At 48.0% G+C, this 13,514-nt stretch overlaps 1 protein-coding gene across 1 annotated transcript in view; it reads right to left on the bottom strand.

The window, feature by feature from the left end:
- COL6A3 (collagen type VI alpha 3 chain) overlaps positions 1-13,514 on the bottom strand; it is a gene marked incomplete at its 5' end in the record, with an annotated part of 63,249 nt that overhangs the window by 15,076 nt on the left and 34,659 nt on the right. Inside the window, 14 exons of the mRNA XM_080669456.1 lie at positions 1,413-1,906; positions 2,000-2,011; positions 2,112-2,148; positions 2,232-2,264; positions 3,437-3,499; positions 4,533-4,595; positions 5,035-5,070; positions 5,253-5,303; positions 6,787-6,849; positions 7,728-7,790; positions 9,080-9,142; positions 9,901-9,963; positions 10,581-10,616; positions 13,135-13,188. Of these exons, the coding sequence (XP_080525582.1) occupies positions 1,413-1,906; positions 2,000-2,011; positions 2,112-2,148; positions 2,232-2,264; positions 3,437-3,499; positions 4,533-4,595; positions 5,035-5,070; positions 5,253-5,303; positions 6,787-6,849; positions 7,728-7,790; positions 9,080-9,142; positions 9,901-9,963; positions 10,581-10,616; positions 13,135-13,188 (1,131 nt within the window). The remainder of the gene's footprint in view (positions 1-1,412; positions 1,907-1,999; positions 2,012-2,111; positions 2,149-2,231; positions 2,265-3,436; positions 3,500-4,532; positions 4,596-5,034; positions 5,071-5,252; positions 5,304-6,786; positions 6,850-7,727; positions 7,791-9,079; positions 9,143-9,900; positions 9,964-10,580; positions 10,617-13,134; positions 13,189-13,514) is intronic.

Consider the following 13,514-nt stretch of genomic DNA (forward strand, 5'->3'; position numbering starts at 1 on the left):
CCTACAAAATGTAGCTAAACAATAAATTAGAGTCACATCCATAAAACAAACTTCCCAGAGGATCAGTATCTTCTCACTGTTTTAGAGGGGAGATTAGAAGAGGCACTGAGTTTAATAGAAAAACACAGGTTTTCTTCTGCTGAAATGAGCTGGAGTTTGAATCCCACTCCTGCACTTTCTGCCAGACCTGAAGCAAGATTATTTAAGCTCTCTAGGGTTCAGTTTCTTTGGCTGTAAAATGGGATGACAGTAAATTCTCAACAGAATTATTTGAGGGATTAAGTTTGGTAATGTATGTAAAACACTTGGTCTAGCCTTTATCAAATAGTGGGGGCTTAAATAATATCATCATTTTCTGCAATAATAATAACAACTGGGAAACACTAGCTCCATTCCTTCATCTCTCTCTCCCAGGTCTCAAAAGGGATTTAATGACAAAGCAGTAATTAAATAATTTCCAGAAGATTCACAATTCCCGCCCACCACAGCACACCGTCACTAACTGTTTATTTAGTGAATAATTAAGTTCAATTAATGAATAATTCATTTTTCAAACTTGTTGAACTATGTTGTTAGACACACGTGTGGTTCTGGGTCCCTCGGCCCACACAGCACACCCCGTACAAGAGCGCACAGCTGGTGGCCCATGCAGAATCCCATGCCTGGTACTCTGTGCCCCAAATGGCCTGTGGTTTGGAGAATAAACCCTGATAAATGGTGGCAATGACCCAGTTGCCCCTAGCTGACACAGGCAATGGGAAAACCATAGAATGTCCAGCTTGGAAGGATAAATGTTGGAGCCCATCTCAACCCTGCCTCATCTTCTACAGGTAAGAAATCTAAGCCACGGAGAGGTGAAATGATGTGACCACATTACTATAAGAGACCTAAAGCCAGATGCTGGGTATACTGATAACAGAGCCAGGGCCTCCTCACCCCTGGTCCAGCTCTCCCTTCAAGCCCACCATCCACCCCCTTGAACAGGAAGCCTGGAATTTACAATGAGAAAATAATCATTGATTAAGTGTAACAAACAAGTTATTCAAGTAAATGACAAGGGTGCCCTTTTCTGCGTCACAGCTGACCGTTGGGTAAAGAAAGGTTTGAACAGTGGTACACCCTGGGGAGCGGGACTCACAAGTGTCTGGGGACCTCACTAGGAGATGGAAGATCTCTAGGGTCACCCTGGGAGATTCCCCTCCAACACATGAGGCGGGAGCCTAGGACCTGGTGCCGGAGCCAGAGGCTGACCTGGAAACCCCACTAGAGAAGTTCTCAGCACACCAGCATCCTCCAGGACCTTCTAGAAACTGTGGGTCATGGATATACCATGGGGGGCAGGGGCATGCCTGAGAACCTTCCCAGAACCCAAGAAGGACAGCAGGAGGTGTCACAGAGCAGCGGGCACAGACCTGCAGGGCATTGACCAGCTGTCGGTCCTCCTGGCTGGTGAGGAACAAGGGTGTGATCCCGGCATCCGACAGCTTTAGCACAGCCTCCCTGAGCTGTGGGGATGCCCTCGTGGGCTTATTGCTGAAGAAAATGGCCACTTTCCTCATCAGAAATCCATTCCTCACTCGCTTGAACGTGTTTCTGGCCACAAAGGACATGGCAGTCTCCAGGCTCTGCTGCTTGGACGTCAGAGCCACCTGAAGGTTTTTGATCCTGTCCAGGAGGACGGACTTCTTCTTGGAGTCGGCAAACCGGATCTCCGTGGTCACCTCGTTGTTATAGGTGACTACCGCCACACGGGCCCCCCTCGGGCAGTTGCTCTCGGCAATGGTCAAGTCACCCACGATTTTCAAGAGCACATCCCTCATTCGGCTAAAGGCATCTTGGGTGACCCCCTCAGAGGTGTCCAAAGCAAAGGCCAGTTCCGTGGGGAACACGGGGCACTCCAAGGGCCCTGGGAAGGGGGAGGGTTTCAAAGGCAAACTTTACTTACTGGAAGAGGGGTCTTCTTTCCTTGAAGGAAGTCACACCACCCAAATGAACTTACCATAGCAGCAAGCTACAAAGGAAACAGAGAGAGGGAAAGTCACTCCTCCATGTGAGAACTTCAAATGTCAAAATAAAAGTGTGCCCCTGACAGCAGGAAGCCATGTACTTACGACATTTATCTTTGATGCTCTGGACAAGGGCACATTGCTTTAAAATGGAGAAAAGAAGGTGTAAGGACAGCAGACAAAAGATTCACAAACAATGACTTGTGCTGCATGCATTCAACTTACATCGACTGAGTCACCTCTGTTGCCTTTGTGACCCTGAAAAACAAGGAAGGACAGGCTGACACGGGGGATGTAGGACACAGGGAATAATCTTCGGTTCACAAAAACATGACAGAGAAAACAGAGATGGGACCTGAGCTAGTCTGGCTCATTCTCAGACTCCCCTGTACACTAGACTTGACGGCTCAAAGGGCAAAGGGGAGAAGAGTAGGAGGACAAAGAGTGTTCCCCCAGTGAAGGGAGTAGCTCCACAAATTCACATAAACAACACATTTGAGCTTGAGTCCAACACCATCTCTCTGAGAGAAGGGCTTCCTTCCACCTGCTAGGCCAGTCCACCCTGTCCATGGGAGGACAACAGGGAGTCTCATACCTGCCCATCACTCCAGGTCTAAAGCACCTGCTGATTTCACTCAGGAAGGGACTCTCTGCTGCCCTCGTCATCACATCCCAGCATGTGTTCCCCTGATGGTCAAGCAGTCGCCTCATGGGCCACTTGGGCGTCTCTCCATGAGGCTGTTCCTACTGGCTCGTTCCCACAGTAACTGGCATATTGATCTCCCATTTAATGCTTTACTCACTGAACACCCAACTCAACCTTCTTCTCCCCAGTTCACCCAGGGTAATCCAACCTTTCTTTAGGAGTGACTTTCCATTCCTGAGTTACTGGTTCATTCTTCTTTGAACTTCATCAATGTCAATGTCAATGTAGGGAGACAGGAGAGGGGGAATTCAAGTAAGGAAACAAGGAGATTGGTAATGAAGAGATTTTATGGAGGGGCCACAGAGGGACACCTTCTGGCTCCAGGTGGCCAGGTGACGAATGGGTTCTAACCATGAATCAGCTCGCTTGGGGGTTTTACAAAGGAAGTATTCCCTAAACCAAGGTCTGACATAATTATAGTCCTCCAACAAGGTGCAATCAAGAGATAATACAGTGTGTTCTCTTTCTTTTGTTCCCTACACAAGCCTCAGACAAGGAAACTACACCAGGGAATCATAGAGGCAAACTGCAGTATGCCCTGGACTGCAGAGTGCCACGTGCTCAAGAGCTCTTTTCTTCATTGTGGTATCAGAAGTGAAGTGGTTGAAAAGAAACAACAATAACAACATCGTCTTTGTGAGAAGGAGATAGTAGAAAGTTTTCAGGAACCACACACAAGGCATCCACCCCACAGGCAACTTGATGGGAACCAGCAGGTACTTACAGATGGTCCCGGGTAGCCAGGGTCTCCCTTCTGTCCCACTGTCCCTGGAGGTCCTGAATTTCCCTGCAAGGAGTAGAAAAAGCACCATTCAGTTGTGGCAAAGGAAGGAATATTCGCAGCTCCCACCGTTGGAAAGGGGGGTGAAAGTGATCTAACCCGATGCCCCCATCACCACAGGAAGCTCTCATTTTCAGGATTCCCATGTCTCCAAGATTCAAATATAAGGACAAGAGGCTCACACAAAACTGATGTACATCTCCCACAATTGTGCTCTCTGGGAGGTTAGGGAAGGCAGATGCTTACCTAAGAACCATGAATGAGACTGTCCAGGAATGCACAAGAAATCAGTAACTGATAATTAATTAGATCACTGTTGGTGTAGACAACCAATTTAATGTTTATAAACCCCACCTTCATTTAAGCAGTAACTGATCTAATTTGACTGTCTTCACTGAGCAAATGAATAGGACAATTACGGTGAGTTTAACTATATTTTAGGCTAAAAATAACTGTTAGAAACTTTTACCTGGATCTAGACCACAATTGGTTCATTCAAGACTCAGTGCAATTTTAAGGGGGTGAGTAAATGTCCCCTGAAGAGAGGAATGCAGAACCAAACACAACTTAAGGAAGAAGACTCCTATCATGGTGGGAGGCAGGAGCACAGGGTGCTAGCCTGGCTTGCCTCTGTGCCCGGGACCCTCATAAGCACAGCACGCACCCCATGACACCCTGTTACTTCATCATCTGGTGGGCAAGACCAAATGGGCACACAGACTCTGACATTACTCGTTCTGAAACCTGAGTCCCCCTGATGCCATGCAGGGAGAGGACCATGGACTTGTGACCCTTGAGATGTGTTAGAGGAAGGAGCTCTCGGAGCCTCCCCTTAAGGGGGAAAACACAGCCATAGCCACAGGTGGTCCTGAAAACATGGGCCTTCAGCTTAGGATTCCTTTGCTCCCACCCCATGCTATCACTGGCCAGGTTGCAGGTGACAAAGGAGAATGTTCACAGAAGTGGTGGAGGCATCAGGGTTGGGCCACCCTCCCACATGTTCTCATTCCTGTGGCAGCTATGGTCCAGGCAAACTTACCCTTCGACCTCTGATGCCTTTGGGTCCTGGTGCTCCCCCTGTTCCTGGGTCGCCGGGGGTACCCTGAGAAGAAAGCCAGGAAGCAGTACATTAGCTCTAGAATGGAAGGTGTAGCCGAGGGTTCCTGGGGCATCTGGACCACACTCCCCGGAGCAGCCAAAGGGCTGACTTTGGTTACTTTCCCACTGGGTTACTAGTGCATGTGTGTCTTGCAGATTTAGCCTTAGCTTGCTGAACAGTAATAATAACATGAAGATACATCACTTTAAGGTCTACAAAGTATTTTATTTTCATTTACCCCTCAGAAGCACCATGACAAGTATATACTGTAATCTCCATTGGACAGATGAGGGACTTAGAGAGAGTGGGGCCTTCCCAAGGTCACTCAGTCCATAAGTGGCTGACCCACGACTAGAACCAAGATATTCTGATTTGCAGCCCATGGACACACTAGACTCATCCTAAAGCAATGGCAACATGTTACCACCAGGGGAATATTTACCTTTGGACCTGGGTATCCAGGAAATCCTCTTTCTCCCTATAAAAGATAAATAAATGACTCAATATTTGGTCTCAATTTAAATTCATCTAAAATAAATTATTCTTGAGCAGAAAAAAAATACATATATCCATAGAGTCATCAAGAGAAAAAATTCACTATATCACAATAAAATTTTGAGAAAGGGTTCTGTACAAATAGAATATGTCAGATGTACATACCTTTTTGCCTTTGCGCCCTTCACTGCCAATCCCATCTCGACCATCATCTCCCTAATTGTGGAAAGACAGCATTACTGCAGGTCACCACATTGGGTATGCCACACCCACCTCTGTCTAAAGCCCTGAGCAGGGTCCTTGAGTCCCTGAAATGTTCCCAGATCGAGGTATAGCTTAAGACAGTGTTCCTATTCCTACATTATCTTCCAGTGGTGAGAACAAGACCATGTCTGTAAAAGGATGGGCTTAAAGCACTCCTGTGGCAAATGGTACTGGTGGGCCCACCTATCTAAAGATCCACTATGGCTGTTGGTAAAGATACTGCTTGCAGGTGGAATCAAAGACTCATTGAACCTGGGAATCTTAGAGTTAAAAGGACTCTTGAAGGTCACCTTGACTCTGTGCATCTATGAGTCTTAGATTCAACTTCAAAGCAAAAACACGGGACTCACTCTCCCATACCCTCCTGAGTGGTCTGTGCTCAGGCCTTTCCCCCCTGCCCCCCGCCAGCCCTGTATCCTTCCCCTGCATAGATCATCCCACTAGACTATCTTCTTTCCGAACACCTCCTCCCCGGACTCTCACATCTGTCCCTGTCACCTTCTCATAGGGGCTTTTGGAACTGCACACAATTACTTTACTCAGAAGAAGTTATGTGAAACATGCATCACTATCTCTAAAACATGCATGGAACATGCTACTTAGTTAATTTACAGTTTCAAATGGACATCAACAGTGAAAGAGCCATTGCCCTCAAATTTATAGAAACAGAATCAGAAAGATATTTTCTTTGATAGTTCGAATGGATTTTAAGTTTGACTTTTTTCCCTCTGCTTCTGAAACTAAGAGTAACGGAATAGATTTTTTTTAACTTCAGTTCACTGTAGAGAAGTTACATTCACGAGGAAAATATTTTAAAGCTTTAGGATCATAAGACAGATCAACCTGGTCAGTTCTTCTAGTTTTTATGTATACTGGCTTATTTTAGAAAAATTACCAACATCCTGCAGATTTCTTTTCCTTGCATAGAAATATATCCTACAAGATCATTTTAAATAACAATTTTTAAGTGAGTTATCAAGGTAGTGATTTCTATTCCTGGGATGTCTCATTCAAAGGGAACTGCTTCAAGCTGGCTTAAGAGCTTACCAAACCCAATTCCATTTGAACCCAAGGACATGTATTTCTTTTCAGAAAAGCTCCACGTGGAAGTGCTCACAAAGCGTTCATAAGCCCGAAGATGAAGGCGGTTCAAGCTTTAGTGAGCAGCACGTTTACCCCAAAATTACAGAAGAAACGTCTTTACCACCCCTCCCTCCAATGAAACAAACCTTATTTGACATTTATTTGCTGGTTATAAGCAGGTTTCGCTATTTTCAATCACATCCCCAATGACTGGAGAAGCAACTACCGAGTTACCTCTGTTTGGAATGAAACTGATCTGCACTGGCAAAGGCTAGCCCAGCACAAGCCCCACCTCCCGCTTCCTGGGCGTTTCAGCAAGGAGCGACAACAGCACAGCGTGTGTTGATCTTACCGTCTCCCCTCGGGGACCCCGGTTCCCGATTCCTCCCTTTGGTCCTGGATCTCCTGGCTCGCCCTGCACACAAGAGAGAACGCTGAGACACCTGAGGGCCCAGGCCCATTTGAAATGAGAGTCCAAGCCCCAGCGTTCCAGGTGACGCCACTGCCAACTCCAACTTTTGGATTTTGATAAAAATGATGTCTTCAGTGGCAACGTTCATGTGTGGACTCCTGGAGAAGAATCGGGGAGGCAGGTGTGTGGTCTTTTCATGATTATGGCATGGGGACATGCTGACAGGGAGAGAGAGAGAGAGAGAGAGAGAGAGAGAGAGAGAGAGAGAGAGAGAGAGAGAGAGAGAGAGAGAAGAAGACGCAGGGAAACAACACCAGTAAGAGGTTGATGAAAATTCTGGAGTCACAGGAACACATTTCTTTTGCTGAGAAAATGCTGCCCTTTCAAAATGGTTATGTTAAATTGTGGTTTTTCTCAAGATTTGTAGAAAGCAGGTTCTCAGATAGTCAGGACTCTTAGATTAGCTCAACATGGCCAGCAAAGCAGCCATGTGGACCACTAATATTCAAGCAAAGTGTGTTCAGCAAGTCTGGTGCTGTGCTATGTCCCCCGCCCCTTCTCGCCCCATTTTGATTGCCCGAGATGCTAAACTGTGGTCACGGTTCACGGCAGGAGCAGATCAGACATCCACAGCTGTTGGCAAGTCCCGGCTCCTAGGAAGTCAGCCCACTGAGCATGAGCCACGTGTTCCCTCGTGGTGGGACAGGGGTCCCACTGGCCAAGTGGCTCTCAACAGGGAGGCTGGGTGGGAAAGACCAGAGGAGAGGCGAAGGGATGTGTAAATGAAGCAGGTAGATAGGCTGGCAAATAAGGGAGAGGCTTCCTGGGGGGCTGGCCGGGCCTGACCTCCGGAAACCAGCTCCACCTTTGTCCAGACAAACCTTTCTTCCCAGGGGACCGGTTCTTCCACGTTCTCCAGGAGCACCTGCGGTCCCTCCGCTCCCCTGCAGTGGGAAAAGAGGAGTGTCAGTGAAATATTCACCTTCCAAGCCTAAGAGTCTGAATCCCACCTCTCCCCCAGGCCCCGGGGGTCAGAGCCCCAGTACTTAGTGCCACCCACGATACTGGAGACACAACTGCAAACACACATGGCTCGTGCAACCCACAGTATTAGTGTGAGCCTCAGGCCAGTTTGCACAAACACCCGCACGGTGCAGGTTTTCACGTACATTCATATCCTGAGTCCCTGACTGGAGGACAAGCACCCAGATTTTATGTGGCTTTTATCCTTCTGCCTGTCCACACCTCCACAGGGACACCTGGTTATACAGGTGTGGAGACCTGTGCACACTTATCCATTGAGTGAAGGAAGGAATCAGTGTTGCTGCATGTGGCACAGCCCAGTGAGCACAGGAATGACCCCCACAAATATGGCAGAAACCAGCTCTCGGTTATCAGTAATTATTGCACGAGCTCTGCCTCATCCGTATTCTGTCTTAGATTCTTGATTAATAAGAGCTAAAATAAATATTGGGAAAAAAAAACTAAAAGCTTTAAAAATAGGTAAGTGTCAGGTTTCGAAGTGGAGAGGACTTTCTAAGTACACAACAGCTCTCTCCGAGTTCCCGCTTCCACGGCAAAGCACATCTGTGCCCTGAGGGAGCAACAGGCCGGTTCATTGCTAGGTTTCAGTCACTGCTCTTTTCTGTAACAAATGGTAGGGTGGCTCCCACAGTATCCTATCGCACACCAGAGACAGCAGGTGTGTAGGACACCTGGTCCCAGCTCGGCTGTAGTTACATGTCCACGCATCGTCACTAACAGCTGAGATATTGAATTTTGCAGTCACAGCAGGTTTAAGGAACATCTTCTGTGCCGAACTGGAGGATGGGGAACTCCAGCCACAAAATAGCAAACCTCAGAGCCAATCTCCAGGGGCGATTATGAAACCATTTGTCATAACCTGAGCATTTCAGTGGATTAGGTTACATTTATGCAGTTTCACACTGAGATCTTGGGGACAGGCACATCCTGCCTTGCTGACCCCAGCTGGCCTGTGTTGGGAAGGAGCGGCATTGGGGCCTAGATGCCCCTGGGGCACCAAGAAAACAGGGTTCTTACTTCCTCACATACACTGGCTGTGAGGACTGAGCTCAACCCAGGGTCAGTGTCGCCAAAGAGTCAGGCAAAAAGGAAGGTCTGTCCTCAGCAACACCCCCCACGCAATCTCAGCCTGCTCAGGCCCTGTATGGTCTGCTTAGCCTCACAGAGGGCTGGGCTGAGATGCACTTACCCGAGGGCCAGGAATGCCTTGTTCTCCCATCAGGCCTGGAGGGCCGGTGGGACCAGCTGGACCCTGAAAGAGGAAAAGGCCAAGGTCAGTGCTGTGTTGAGGAGACACTCCAGGAGGAAGCTCAGATGACCTCTGCACTTTCTACGGAGCCCAGAGCCCAGAGCCTCACTCCCACTGCCAACGAGGCCCCCAGAAATCACATTTTATCTCCACTATAGGAACAGCAGCACCAGCCCAGAACATAAATGGGGAAGCTAGTTTTTAAAAACACAAATGTGTACATGATGTTCACGGCAGCAATATTCACAGTCTCCAAAAGGTGGAAACTACCCATGTCCATCAACCAATGAACAGAGAAGTAAGCTTTGGTCTATCCATGTAATGGAATATTATTCAGGCATGAAAAGGAGTGAAGCCCTGTCACATTCTTTAACATGGAGAACCTAAAAAACATTAAAGCTGGACACAAAAGGCCACCTATAAACTGATTCCACATATATGAGATGTCAAGAATAGGCGAATCCATAGAGACAGAAAAGAAACGAGTGCCACAAGGAGCTGGGGATGGGGAGGTGAGGGGAGAGGAGAGGTGACTATATAACGGGTACTATGAGAGTCCCCTTTGGGGGTGATGAAAATGCTTTGAAACTAGATGGAGGTGATGCTTGTACAACATTGTGAATGTACTAAACCCCCCTGAATTGTTTACTGTAAACGATGAATTTTGTGTTCAATTTTGCAAAATTGTCACCTTGATTTAAAAAAAATACAAGAGCATCTGGGGAAATAGCAAAGGGCATGCAATCTCCCTGGGTACCAACCTGTGCACCTCTGGTCCCCTGCTCTCCTGCAGAGCCTGGCTGGCCTGGACCACCCCTGTTGCCCTTAAAAGAAGAAAGAGAAGATGCAGGGTAGGGTCAGGATAGATTATACCAATGTCAGTTGTTCCGAAGTCCCATCTGGGTGAGGGGACAGAGCCATGATCCCAACTCTACAAGTGGCTTTGAAGCCACTGACCCCATCACTCTAGCTTGAAACAGTCAACATGTTGAGCCAGCTGTCCCTCTGCACTGTCACCACTATTCCCACTCTTGCCTCACCTTCTCTGAAGGATGGCTTTGGGAAATAAGGATGCTTTGTGACCCAAACCTGTATAGCACAGGTGAGAAGACTAAGACACAGAGACGTTGTGACTTGCTAATGACTGGATAAGTGGGCATGTTGTGAATGAGATGCCTAGGAACTGCCTCCTCCATCTGTCTTTTTCCCTTCATCTCCCCCCGCACACACACACACAACTCTGCCCCCACTGTCAATCATTGTCACAAGTTCATTAGAAGAGGCCAAATTTAAGGAGCTAGGAAAAGGTGGTGGCTGCTGATTGAGCTACAAGCCTTGATAGCAAAGGAGTTAGCTCGTGGGTGGGAGGTGAACAGGAGGACAGTCCATTAGAGCACATGGTGAGTTACATTGTGCTGACGGAGAAGAGGGGCCAGCTTACCTTAGCTCCTGCTGGTCCCCTTCGGCCATAGCCGCCCTGCAGGAGAAGTCACACACACCGTTAGGGGAGACAGGACTGAGCCCAGACTTTGCCCAACTTAACCCACACGTACATCTGCCACGCACTTTGTGCCTGGCCCTGTCAGCCCCAAGGAAACTCCTTCCTGCCTCATCTCAGTCAAGCTTTGTCTCTACGCTGCCCTGTTAGTCACCCAAGTGAAAGTTTTGAGAATTACTTCAGACCTGCCAAGCAAAATAATGACTCCTGGCTGCATAGTCCCAGCCAATTTCAAATAAGGAATGTGGAAGGGGAATGTCAAGCTGTCTATTTTTCTACCATTTTTCCAACTGTCGGGAGAAGTCATCATAATATGTTAATTATCATGGAAGGGAGTCCAGACTCTCCAGGTCCTGCTGGCCAAGTATAACAGATCCTCTGGTAGGTGAGCAGCCAAGGGCACATGCATGAACCTGCGAGCCCAGGGGTGCTTAGCTTGGGCTCATGTCTTGGGAACATCTGTGTCTATGTTCCAGGGGTAACCCTCAGTCCAAATAAATGTGGGCTCGCTGCGTAAGTAATCTGCTAATTCCCCCGTTGTGATTGCTTCCTCTGTGGTGGGAAGGTTTGGGATGGGAACATGGGAACATCCTGGATAAATCTTTACAAGGTGAGGAGTTGTGTTCTGGAGATGGTAAGAACCAGCGGTTACTGGACTTGACCGATGGCTGCATCACCCAGAGACCACAGTCTCCACTCCCAACAGACCAGCCCAGGGATCTTCTGGGACAACCATTTTTGCTATTATTCACTGTTGTGGCAGCTTCTTTAATGGAAGACTTGGGCCTCCTTCCATGGACAACTTATGAACAAGTCGGGGAGGGATGGGGCCAGGTCAATCCTCCAGAGTAGCAATCTGGCTGGCCCCTCCCAAAGGGGACAGCCTAGAGTATGTCCAGAGGCCACCAGTGCTCAATGACTCATTGCTCAGGCCAGAGGCAGCCTGTGGAAGCCCTGGGGGGTGATGTGAGGAGCAAGGTGGCCCCACAGAAGGATGTGCTTTGTCTGGACCTGGGCCTGACACAGTGAGGTTCCAGGGAAGGAGGAGGCCACACTGCCAGGCCTCACCCTGCTGCAAAGGAAGCAACTGAGTCCACAAGAGCCCTTGACTGTATCGAATTCAAACCCAAGTGTCCACCTGTGCACAGAATGAAAACGAATTGTATGCATGACTGTCTGTCATGAAAACCAGTTTTGGCCCTGCTCACCAACAGCTGCATGGCACATTATAACAATTGGTTAGCTCCTCGTTGCTTTTTCATTATATAGCTCAGCAGCATTATTCAAAAATATTACTCAGAATTATTAAGAGAGCATTTTCAAATATTAAGTCTTCTGAATTTTAAAAGTGAAATTATGCCCACAGCATATCATCTGACTATGGATGAGAGTAATTTCTTCTGAAAGCCCTCATGTCACATGCTCTCTCCAACCGTCCAACGGCTCAGCCCTTAAAACATCGCTGCCACCAGGAACCGGCTGCACAGCCCCAGCCAGTCTCTGAGCAGAGACATGGCTGGGCACCCACCAGCATCCCGAACTGGCCCCTGAGGATTACAAATTCCAAACACTCCTCCGCATATAGGAACCATCTTCTCCCACCTCAAGCTCTGAGTACCCTTGGGCCCTAGAAGTTTCCAAACTACTTTGTGTCCCTTTGGCTTTAGGAATGAACTCATCAAAAAGACACAAAGATTAGGCATGCAGTGAGCTACTGAAGCTCACATTTCTGATGTGTCTTAAGAAGCCACTGCAAGCCTGGCCAGGGTGGTTCAGTGGTTGAGCATCGACCTACGAACCAGGAGGTCACACAGTTCGATTCCCAATCAGACACATGCCCAGGTTTCAGGCTCCCTCCCCAATGTGGTGCATGCAGGAGGCAGCTAATCAATGATTCTCTCTCATTATTGATGTTTCTATCCTTCCCTCTCCCTTCCTCTCTGAAATCAATAAAGTATATGTACATTTAAAAGCCACTGTAAGATGCAGTTCTCTGGAAAACAGAGTCTAGTTTCATTGCTTGGGTTCCAGCAGAACACACACACAAACACACACACACACACCGTCACACGCACCATCATACACACCATCACACACAAACAGTTATAAAACCAACGAGCATATGACCCCGTCAGCCTTCCTGACCTCATTCCCTCACTCCTCCCGATTCATGCTTCATTTGGATCTTTTAAATATTTAGTGGCATAAAACCTTGCCAAATTTCCTAAAGCAGTAAAGATAATATTTTTAAAGCGTCTGTTCAGTGTGTTTTCTGGGATGGGAAGGAAGCAGGTGTGGGGGAGGGAGAAGAGATGGAGTATAGAACAAAAGATAAGAATGAGAGATTTCTCTAAGCAACACGATTTGGGTGACAATAGTTTCAGAAATTTCTTAGTAAGAAGTAGCCGAGTAGCTCTGCCCCAGGCGGGGTTTGGGGATTTAGGATCTAGGTGGCACTCTAATATCAAGGGAGCCCATAGCCCTCAGAGACACTCACATCCTTGCCAGGATCTCCAGGCCTTCCAGCCACGCCGTCTCTCCCAGGGAGGCCCTGGTGTGGGAGAGAAAATGGCATGAGATTCTCCTCTGCAGAGAAGAGCATCTAATGCGGCAATATTGCCCAAGACACCACGGGAAACGGTATTGATACACAGAGGGGGTCACCCAAGTAACTTTGTGGGTGCATCATGCTCAGGCGCATTCCCACAGCACAAGCCTCTGGCTTGACAAGCACTTTTTGTGAACATCAGGGGATTGGAGGGCCTCTTGGAAAAGTTGCTCCGTTTCCCGGCGGAGGCTTCCTTCACGGGGACACACATGGGCTTCGGGGACCCTCTGCTCCCGACCTCTTCGGTCTACAGCCTGAAAGGCCACTTC

Source organism: Plecotus auritus, assembly GCF_963455305.1.
Source record: "Plecotus auritus genome assembly, chromosome: 5".
In the NCBI taxonomy this organism is placed as follows: Eukaryota; Metazoa; Chordata; class Mammalia; order Chiroptera; family Vespertilionidae; genus Plecotus; species Plecotus auritus.